Source organism: Solanum lycopersicum, chromosome 12, assembly GCF_036512215.1.
Source record: "Solanum lycopersicum chromosome 12, SLM_r2.1".
Taxonomy (NCBI): domain Eukaryota; kingdom Viridiplantae; phylum Streptophyta; class Magnoliopsida; order Solanales; family Solanaceae; genus Solanum; species Solanum lycopersicum.
In genome coordinates, this window is record NC_090811.1 from 65901001 (window position 1) to 65912603 (window position 11603).

Below are 11603 nucleotides of genomic sequence, written 5' to 3' on the forward strand. Positions count from 1 at the left end.
CACTATTTATAATTGATGAATTCTTTCTTGCAATGAATAGGAAGATAGTTGGTAGTAAATTTGCCAAATGAATGGCTCAAATGGAGATATGTGATTATCGATACAATGCCTTAGGATATTTCGATATTTTCTTTATAAACTCTCATTTAGTAAAATCATAAAAAAACAATTATTTTGATGATTTTTCACAACTTGTTGGGTTTTTAATTATACTATGAGAAAGAATTAACTTAAAAAATCCAAATTGCATAAAAACTTACTACCCAATATTGCATGTGTAAACTATCCCTAATAAAAAAAATTTACAAACAAAACAATTACCAATACAAGTAAAATGATATCAAAGATTTGCATTGTGTATCAATGTGAGAGCTTTTATGTCATCATCACACTCAAATAGCTTCATATATTTTTCCTTCAAGTCCACTTGCACACCAACTTCAGAATGAACATCAGTATCATACAACCAAAACATCTGCATATCTTTAATACCAAAGAAGAGTAATTTTGGTTTTTCCAAACCAAAATCAATATCATGAAAAGGGAAGTTGCACAAACTTGAACATGAAACTTCATCAACTTCATCATTACCTCCCCATTCTGGTGATGTAAAACTTTCATTATATACATCAACCAATGTTGATGCTATTTCATCTGGGGAAGCTTTCGTACACGAAGCAACAACTTTATTCACAGCATTCCTGATTAATATTACAAAGTCGAGTAACTCCACCTTTGTCTCTCCTGGTACAAATTTTATCGGAACATCAAGTCTAAAATTCCCCATAGAATTTTGAACTTGTGGTAAAGATGTTTTAGAACGCAAGTTCAATGGTAAGTCCATTAGAGAAGGCCTCACGTACCCGCTTATAGTTGCTGAAGCACGGATAAATGCCCTCCAAAGGAGTGCTGTAATAATTTCAACTCTTGACGGTTGAAAAGTCAAACCTCCGCGTATGCAGCTTTTTCTTAGCCTTGAAATACTAGTCCCACGTATAACAAATCTCTTTGTAACGATATCTTTTTCTGTAACTGGGTCGTAAGTCGACTTGAACAGTCCTGATATATCTCTCGTTGGAAAGACGTCACTTAGATTGAATCTTAGAAAATCAATATTCTCAACAGGAGTTGTCATTTTACACACTTTTGCCCACTCAAAAAGAAATTTAATATTTGAGAAACCATCCATCGCAGGGTGTGAGCTGCTCAATGAGACCGCCACATTGGAACTCAGTTACTTGTGCCGTTACAATTGGTGAAACCATTAAATTACATTTATTTATGTATTTGTTTTCATTCGGCCAAAATAAAGCTGCAAGACTAAGGTCATTTTTTGCTTTCTCCAAGAAATGATTCAACTTACAATCTACCTTAGCCTTAGTATAAGAAATACCTTGATCAAGACAAAGAATCGAACGTTCATCTTTGTCGTACCTTCCTGCTGCTGGATAAACATGAGTTAATACCTTCGAAAGAGATTGTTCAATTCGTTCATCGATGGTGAAGTTGTTGATGAGATTATTATTAGCATAGAAAAGAACAATGGGGACATGTTCTTGCTCAGCTATTTGGTCGAAGAATGAGAGCTTATAATGTTGAAGGTGAGAAGGAGTAGGTAGAAATGGCTTTATGAGCTTTTGGTATAAGATTTCAATTTCCATTTTTAGCTACACAATACTCAGATAAGGATACACTTATATGTATTATATGGGATAATGCATAATATGATAGACACACTTATATTATACTAAGGTCCTATTACCCCTGAACTTATTTTATTAATAACTTTTTACCCCTTCACGACTTATATGGAACTATCTTGTGGGTCCAATAGTGGTTGACTTTTTCTTTCAAACTAGAGTCACGTAGACGTAAAAGGGATAGAAAACTAATATTGAGCGTTACGAGCTCTCAACTTCCTAATATTTCCTCTATCCACTTCTAAGTCATAATACCTTTCTAGTCTAGTTACATATTCATATACAATAAATAGATTATTCATGTTATTGTTAAATTTAGAAAATTAAGAGAATTTTTTAAATTTTGTTTCTTACCTTTATCATTGAGATTAGTCATTTTCCACCAAACTTATTGATTGAATTATTAGTAGTTTTCATAGAATTTTTTCCACAACTTATTTATTAATTAGTTGGTCTAGATCAAGGTGGGCTCACTATTTATTTTTTAATACTTTTTGAAAGAAAAAAAAAACATCAACTGATCGTGGGTTAGTTGCTATATGATGTATTAGAGGAAAAGTGATCGATATTTACGGAAAAATAGGTATTTTAATTTAGGGGTTAATTTTATATATAGTTATTTAATTTTTACTTTTTTTTTACTAAAGTCACTAAATTACTTGTTATGCTAAAAATATTGTACTTTACAAGAATTACTAAATTATTCTCCGAAAAATACACAAGTAGCATCTTAACTAAATTAAGGTCATATTATCCTTTTGAACTTATTTATTTTGTAATTTTGTGCATCTTTTTTCTTACGTGGCACACTCCATGACTCCACGCAATTGAAACACGTGCGAGATATTTGAATGCCACGTAAGCAAAAAAATACACAAAAATTTTTTAATTTAATTAAGATGTGTCTCTGAAATTTTAATTATAATCTAAAAAATTACTTATATATTTTCCTATTATTCTTTTATAATTAAAAAGTCACTCAACTTACTATATTCGAATTTCATTTGAATTAAATTATTGCAGGTTCCTATCAACTAGCCACATGTATGGGGTCACCATTTCACATGCATACAAGAAAAAACAAAGTAGTACTGAGACTAGCACTTTTTGGAGCTAAACTAAAAGACAATATTGAATTATTCGTCCACATCATGGTTTTTATAATAATTGAATGTTATATATATATAATATAACAAAAAGTATTTATTATATCTAATACTTGGTTAAAATTAGATGACTTTTTTATTTTACAAAAAATATAGTCTAGTGTCATGTAATTATTAGGCAAATCAATAAGATATTTAAGTCAAATTCAAAGCTAGAATCAGATTAATTATCTACTATCACTATTAAAAGATTGCTACTTTCCAATGGAATTTGACTCGATGCTTACATTTTCTGATGATTTCATTAAAAATCTTTTATTTAACGAGTCAAATTTTAATAGAACATTTATTATAAGTTATTAATTTTGAAATAATTCATGTACTTGGAAAAACATCTAATTTCTTTAATATAAACATACTCTCTTTTGTGTAGTGAATAAGTTGGAGATTTCAAATAACCTCCGAGTTTGAAATATAAATACAATATAATATTTTTTTTACCTACTACATGATACTTCTCATCCTCTATACATCTCACAACATATTACTTTTCTTCTGCTCAACACAAAGAATTGAGAGACGATTTAGGATTTGAAAATTTCGAATGCACCGATATTAAGCTAAAAAGGAGGTTCTTTTGGGACAGAACCCTAGTCGCATGGCTGATCTATCAGTTTGGTAGTATGTACTATTTCATATTTTATGTGGGATCACTATTAATTATATTTAGTTTCTAAATAATTTTCTTTCTCTTTAATGTCTATAATTATCTATAGCTAGTGTAAATTCTTGTTTATTGTTTTTTTAAGTCTCTTTAGACTTTATGATATACTGATTATGAAACTAAGAAGTAATAAAATTCTTGTTTTTTGTTTCCCAATTTATAAGAATCTTTTTGATAATACTGAATTGAACATGGTTAAAAAGTTTCACATCGATTGCTAGAGGGATTAATTTTTTTTAACTTCAACCTTCATAATAGAGTTAGCAAAAAATAATTTGTCCATCAAATAACACCAAATTTTTTCTCATCTAGTTTTCTTGTACCTTCAAAGTACTTTTACTGCAAACACAACGTCAAGTCAAGCAGTTAGTCACATAATTTCTATTTTTATTAGGCTAGCAAACTCCCTCTTTTTTTTATTTATCAAACCTTTCTCACACAATTGAATCAAAAGGGGTTGCAAGACCCACATAGCCAACAAGATTGTATTTTACAAATTTTTTAATATTATGTGACTTGACAAATGACAAGGAAAATTTCATCACATGTTTTATGGTATTTTTCATTTCGAGAATGAATTTTTTCTCATCCAAATATTTTATGTTAAATTGCTACTCACTATGTTTTTCATAACTTATTTATAGCTATCATGTTAGAGCAAAAAATTATCTCATTATTGCCAAACAACAACATTTGATTTTCTCAAAGATGCAAAAATTATTTTTTATTTTTTACATTTTTCCTCATTTCATAAGCCTCCACTATTTTAAGAATTTAAATATAATATCATTTTTTCCACAAAAGGTAGTATCACATTTTTCATGAAAATTAGGTAAAACGTTTTTTTCTTTACCTTTTCTCCACTTAAATTGAGAAAGTAGAAAACACTTTTCCGTACACCTCTTCTCTTCCATGTCTTAAAGAGAACGACGTTGAGTGAAATTATGTTGAGATCCCTATATTGATATCCGCATTTTTTTCAAACTATATCAAAAACATGAATCTCCTTAAAATTGTTGGTGTAATATACCATAAATACAATAAATTACAGTTGAAATAAAAATGTATAAACAAATCTTTAGGATGAGACACGGATATATCTCGCTCTATTTATGGAGATTCGAGCCCAGTGCGGCGTAATCTACACCGATCCAGCAATAATACTCTTGACTTGTCCCCTCCAGGATACAACAACCCAACAACATGTATGAGAAAAAATGTGGGTTTATGAACTCACCATTGCAATATCGAATCTGGAAAGAATTAAGAGACGAGGAAGAGAAAATGTATTGAACTTGTGAAGTGAGAAAATTGATCTAACTATTACAATGAAGTTTCATGCTATTTTATATAGCACTCTAATTCATTGACCCATTAATCAAGGTAACTAACTAACTAACTAACAAACCAATAACTATACTAACTAAAGAATGGAAAGCCACTGTACTGTTTGTATCAAACTGATGCTAACAAACTGATGCTGCAGATTTCAACTAACTAATGCTAAAAAGACTCACTAATGGAATTACATGAATTTTTAACATTCCCCTTCAAGTTGAAGGGTGCAAAATGTTGAGCACACCAAGCTTGCCCAAAAGATATAAATGTTGAGCTTGACTCAACCCCTTTGTTAGCAAATTTGCGAGTTGTTGTTGAGTATGAACGTGAACTGTGTTAATAACTTTGGCTTTGATCTTATCTCTAATAAAGTGACAATCAATTTCAATGTGTTTCGTTCTCTCGTGGAAAACTGGATTTGCTGCTAGTTGTATTGCAGATTTGCTATCACTAAACACAAGAATTGGCATATGAATTTTCACACCTAGATCAGTAAACAACCCCAATAGCCAAGTAACTTCAGATACAGCTGATGTCATGCTTCTATATTAAGCCTCAACTGAGCTTCTGGAAATAGTCTGTTGTTTCTTTGATTTCCAAGATACAAGTGATTCTCCAAACTTGACCACATATCCTGTGATAGATCTCCTAGTATTAGGACAAACAGCCCAATCAGAATCACGCCAACATGATAACTCATTAGCAGGTTTAGATTTTAACCAGATTCCTTGACCAACTGTTCCTTTAAGATACTTAATCACTCTCATTGCTGCATCCTAATGTGACCTCTTGGGAGCTTGCATAAATTGGCTCAAAACTTGTACTGCATAGCTAATATCTGGCCTGGTAATGGTAGCATATAAGAGCTTTCGAACCACCCTTTGATAGGTTGTGATATCTTGTAGTATAACATCTCTAGTATGATCATTAGCTAGATCATATTCTACTGATGTTAATCTGAGATTTGACTCAATAGGAGTGGTAGAAGGTTTAGCACCTGTAAGACCTGCTTCAGAAATAAGTTCTAATACATATTTCCTTTGATTCAAAATCACTCCCTCTGCTGATCTCAACACTTCAATGCCAAGAAAAAATCTGAGCTCATCAAGGTCTTTTAACTTGAACTGTTTGTGTAGATTTTCCTTTGCTTCATTAATCATTTCAGTATTACTTCCAGTAATCAGCAAGTCATCAACATAAACTAGAATAACTACAATGTCTGCATCTTTCTTTTAGATGAATAATGAATAATCATATCCACTTTGAGAAAAACCAGCTGCTATTAAGGCATTAGTCAACTTCAAATTCATTGTCTGGATGCCTGTTTAAGCCCATATAGAGACTTAAGTAACTTGCACACTTTGTTTTCTCCTAATTTTCTAAATCCTTCAGGCATCTCCATGTAGACTTCTTCCTCAAGATCACCTTGAAGGAAGGCATTATAAACATCCATTTGATACATAGGCCACCCTTTTGAGACAACTAAGGCAATCACACATCTAATTGTTACCATTTTGGCAACTGGTGAAATGTATCATGATAGTCTAACCCTTCCTGTTGATTATATCCCTTAGCTACCAATCTAGCTTTGAAACTTTCAACTTCACCATCTGCTTTGTATTTTATTTTGTAAATCCATTAAGATCCTACAGTGTGCATTCCTCTAGGTAAATCAACTACTGACCATGTATTATTTTCTTCTAAAGCCTTTATCTCCTGTTGCATAGCCTGAATCCATCTATCATCTTTGACAACTTGATGAATATATTTAGGTGCAATGCATTCAGAGAATTTGCTTACAAATGCTTTGTAATAAGATGTAACTCTGTCATAGCTAAGAGAATTTGCTATTGGATGCCTGGTGCTACTTTGTTTTCCCTTTGTATAATCTTTCATCCAAACTGGTTCCTTGATCCTCCTTGAAGTTCTTCTAACACTTGTAGTAGGCACTTCAACAATCTCAGTGGCAATAGGAACACTAATTGTACAGTCATCATGATTTATGGTTACAACTTCATTTTCATCATGAAGAGCTCCTGTGTCTACATTACCATTAGCATTCTCAGCATTATCATCATGAACTTTTGTGTCTTTAGTAACCTCAAGATCACAATCTGTCAAAGAATTGTCAACAACATCTAATGGAGAACCACATATATCTATTGATGCTTCTGTATATACTTCCTTTGTTGAAAAAGGAAAGATATTTTCATGAAAAATTACATCTCTGCTCAAAAGAAACTTTTTGGACTTTATATCCAACAACACGTAACCTTTTTGTAACTCTGAATATCCTAGAAATATGGTAGAAGCAGCTCTTTCTGAAAATTTATCACCCTTAGGCATCACTGTAGCATAACACAAATAGCCTATAACTTTTAGATGATCAAGTGTTGGAGTTTTGGAATAAAGAAGTTCATAGGGACTTTTGTTTGAGATACTTGAAGAAGGTAATCTGTTCATCAAATATACAACAGCCTTGATACAATATCCTCAATATCTGATAGGTAATTTTGATTGAAATTTGATGGCTCTGGCTATGTTAAGAATTTGCCCATGCTTCCTTTCCACCACACCATTTTATTGTAGTGTGTGTAAACAACCGCTTTGATGAAGTATTCCTAGTTCATGAAACAATTTTATACATTGAGAGTTAATGAACTAAGTACCATTATCTGATCTCTCTACTTTAACATGTGCACCAAATTGAGTCTTGATCATAGAGAAAAACAATTTGATGGCTACAACAGTTTCAGACTTCAATTGCAACAAGTAAATCCAAACAAATCTACTGTAATCATCAACTATAGTTAGAAAATAATGCTTCTTGTCCAAAGTAGGAATCTTATATGGTCCCCATAAATCCATATGAACCAAATCAAAACTAGTAGAAGCTCTAGAATTACTACTAGGAAATACTTGTCTTGTTTGTTTAGCTAATGGACAAACAGGACAACTAGCAAGTGTGTCATCCTTATTGTTAGAAATCAGATTTAAATGCTTCATGATTAGGTGAGAAGGATGCCTAAGTCTTTGATGCCAAAGTTGAGTATCTTGATTTGATGTTCCTGCAGTCACTATTACTTGTTGCTTACATTTGTCTATTTTATTCAATGTTGAACCACTCTTGAACATGTATAAACCTCCCTGCTCCTTACCAATTGTCATGACCCAAATCGGACCGCGACTGGCACCCACACTTACCCTCCTGTGTGAGCGAACCAACCAAATCTAAACCTTAACATTTCAATATACTATCAACATAAAGTAATGCGGAAGACTTAAACTCATTAATAAAAACCAATTCAATAACTATTATTTCCCAAAATCTGGAAGTCATCATCACAAGAACATCTACTTCAAATTACTAAATCTAAGAGTTTCTAAGAAGCTAAAAATACATAAAAGCTAGTCCATGCCGGAACTTCAAGGCATCAAGACATGAAGAGGAAGATCCAGTCCAAGCTAGAAGCATTAGCTCACCCTGATATCCGGAGTAATGAAGACTGGCTAGAGTTACTGTTGAGTCGAAGATGATGGCACGTTTGCTGCACTCCACAATTAAACAAGAAGAAAACATAAAAGTAGGGGTCAGTACAAAACACGGGTACTGAGTAGATATCATCGGCCAACTCAAAATAGAAATCAATATATAGTAAGTAATATCATAAAATCAACTATGATACTCAACATCTAGCAACAACAAGTACTATATCATAATCAATTACCGTCAAGTTCACACATGAGGACTCAAGCCTCAATACCATACTCATTTGGGAATTATGTTCATTAGATTGAGTATATTAACCATCTTTCAAGATTCATTATCTTTATTTCTCTTGTGTCGGTACGTGACACTCCGCTCCCTCATATTCATTAGTCCTCTTGTGTCGGTACGTGACACTCCGATCCCCTACATCTACGTGCCGGTTCGTGACACCCGATCCACTAATTTTATGTGTAGGTTCGTGACACCCGTCCCACTAATTCTATGTGTCGATTCGTGACACCTGATCCACTAATTCTATGTGTCGGTTCGTGACACCCGATCCACTAATTCTATGTGTCGGTTCGTGACACCCGTCCCACTAATTCTATGTGTCGGTTCGTGACACCCGATCCACTAATTTTATGTGTCGGTTCGTGACACCCTTCCCACTATTTATATGTGTTGGTTCGTGACACCCGTCCCACTAATTCTATGTGTCGGTTCGTGACACCCGATACACTAATTCTATGTGTCGGTTCGTGACACCCGATCCACTAATTCTATGTGTCGGTTCGTGACACCCGTCCCACTAATTCTATGTGTCGGTTCGTGACACCCGATCCACTAATTCTATGTGTCGGTTCGTGACACCCGATCCACTAATTCTATATGTCGGTTCGTGACACCCGTCCCACTAATTCTATGCGTCGGTTCGTGACACCCGATCCACTAATTCTATGTGTCGGTTCGTGACACCCGATCCACTAATTCTATGTGTCGGTTCGTGACACCCGTCCCACTAATTCTATGTGTCGGTTCGTGACACCCGATCCACTAATTCTATGTGTCGGTTCGTGACACTCTGATCCAATTATACCGTGTCGGAACGTGACACTCCGATCCAATTAGACACTCCGATCCAATTATACTATTAATTTATCCTTTATTATCACCGCTTTCAATTCATTGTTATATTATTTTCATCAAGCCTTCTTTATTCAAGGCATCACTTCGATAGAGAGGGTTAGATAATATAAATTCTATGGTCTCAGGATTTCAGACCAATCACAAACCACACAACCAAATCACACAGTCAAGTACATAGAGAACTTCACAATATCATTCAATGCATATCAATCACTATTAAGAGTTTACTATCAAATAGCATAAATCATAACCTACCTCCACCGAAGACTAGTGATCAAGCAAGAATTTCCCAAAGCCTTGTGTTTTTCCTCTTCGTTCGTCTCTCTCTATCGATTCTCCTTCTCTCTCTTTCTGTTCTTTTCTTTTTCTTATTCAAACCCTCCTTCTTTTACCCTAATTAGCATATAATTAAGAATAAAAGATGGAATAATAACCCACTAATTTACTCAAGGTTACCTCTTTTAACCCCCAAGTAATTAGACTTATTAACATAAACCCACTAACTTTATAATTAAAGTAGGAATAGTCCAAAACGTCCCTTAAAACGTGTAAAGAAATCCGACCCAGACTGGGATTACGCAGCCTGTGACGGGCCGTCGTGCCTGCGACGGTCCGTCCTGCAGGTCGTCGCAAGGTTCAAAGACTCAATTTCCACCAAAGAGTCTGTGACGGTCCGTCACGCCCGTGACGGTCCGTCCTGCCATTCCGTTACGAAGTTCAGAGAGTCGATTTTCAGTACCCAATTTCAGAATTTCTAAGTGTTTTGAAACGAGACCCCTTGACGGTCCGTCGTGGGTTCCGTCGTCCCAGCCTGTTTTTCCAGAAATAAAATCTGCTGCTCAAAACGACTAAACAGGTCGTTACACCAATCCCCTTCACCCTGCCACTGAAGAGGTCCCGGAAAACACAGAAGTCAGGATAAAATGACACAAAGCAAGACAATTCCCTTGTTATCTTGGATACTACAACAAATTGAACTTGAAATCTGATACATACAATACATTTTTTAAAACAATTCATAGAAGTAATACAAAATCTTGAAGATTTTCCAAAATAAATTAAAAGTACTTGTGAGTAACGAATTAGAGTACTAGCAAAAGCTTTTTTTGTGTGTGTGTGTCGAACTAACATATTTTATTGAATTTCCTCAAGAGTCACTGCCACAATCTATTACAATCCTGCTCTATATTAACAATTTATTGACAAACTTAAATGATTTTTAAGTCAAAAAATAAAAAGTACGGGGCTATCTATTTTTGATTTCTTACTTTTTTAAAGTCATTTTTAAGACATAATACACAAATATGACCCTTGACTTGACGTCAACGAACAATTATGCCCTCCAACTTTGAATGTACACAAGTAGATACTTAAACTATTATAAAATTGAACAAGTAGACACAAGTGTCCTACATGGCATAATACACGTAGGATGCAATGTAGGATACAAAATTATCATGTAGGAAAAATATGTTCATTTACTCAATTTATACAAATTTAAGTGTTTAGATTCTTCTTCAAATCCGAAAACATGATAAAAATCATTTATGTTGATGTTTGTATTAGTAAAACAAATTTCAACCACACCTTTCTTCATTACTGGATAAGTTGAGTTATCAGTGGTTACAATAACTCTTTCTCCTTTATGTTGTCCCAGCACTAAAAATAATGAATCATCTCTAATCACATGGTGTGTACAACCAGGATTCTCCAGTTTGATAAAAAAAAACACCATTTCATACTCTCTATGGGGTAACTATTAATTATATTTAGTTTCTGTCAGTTTCTCAAGATATATATACATATCTTTTTTCAAAGTTAACGAATACACGTGAAACCTACGTATGCGAGGTTTGAATTGACATTTGCCTTCTTAACTTTCTTGTACCATAGAAAATAGAGCTAACGTTAGAGTAATCGAAATGAACACTATTGGAATGGCGTGTTGTGTACCATAGAAATTGTATTATCAATTCAATAGTAAAATAGACCTAGCTTATCCAAATATGCCACGTTATGGTGTGTAAAACAAACATTTAATTAATTTCCTATGTCAGTTTATGTGATAAATTTTCGTTAGTTTTGATAGTATTTTTTTT

General features: G+C 33.6%; 2 protein-coding genes across 2 annotated transcripts; both read right to left on the reverse strand.

The window, feature by feature from the left end:
- Nucleotides 1–340: 340 nt before the first annotated feature.
- Nucleotides 341–1661, reverse strand: LOC138340529 (tabersonine-19-hydroxy-O-acetyltransferase-like). Its single transcript, XM_069292258.1, has 2 exons — nt 1435–1661; nt 341–1202 (listed from the first exon to the last, which is right to left on the reverse strand). Exons 1-2 carry the CDS (start codon nt 1659–1661, stop codon nt 341–343), a joined length of 1089 nt encoding a protein of 362 aa, XP_069148359.1.
- A 4845-nt stretch (nt 1662–6506) lies between these two features.
- LOC138340530 (uncharacterized) lies at nt 6507–8036 on the reverse strand. Its single transcript, XM_069292259.1, has 2 exons — nt 7538–8036; nt 6507–7216 (listed from the first exon to the last, which is right to left on the reverse strand). Exons 1-2 carry the CDS (start codon nt 8034–8036, stop codon nt 6507–6509), a joined length of 1209 nt encoding a protein of 402 aa, XP_069148360.1.
- Nucleotides 8037–11603: the final 3567 nt, after the last annotated feature.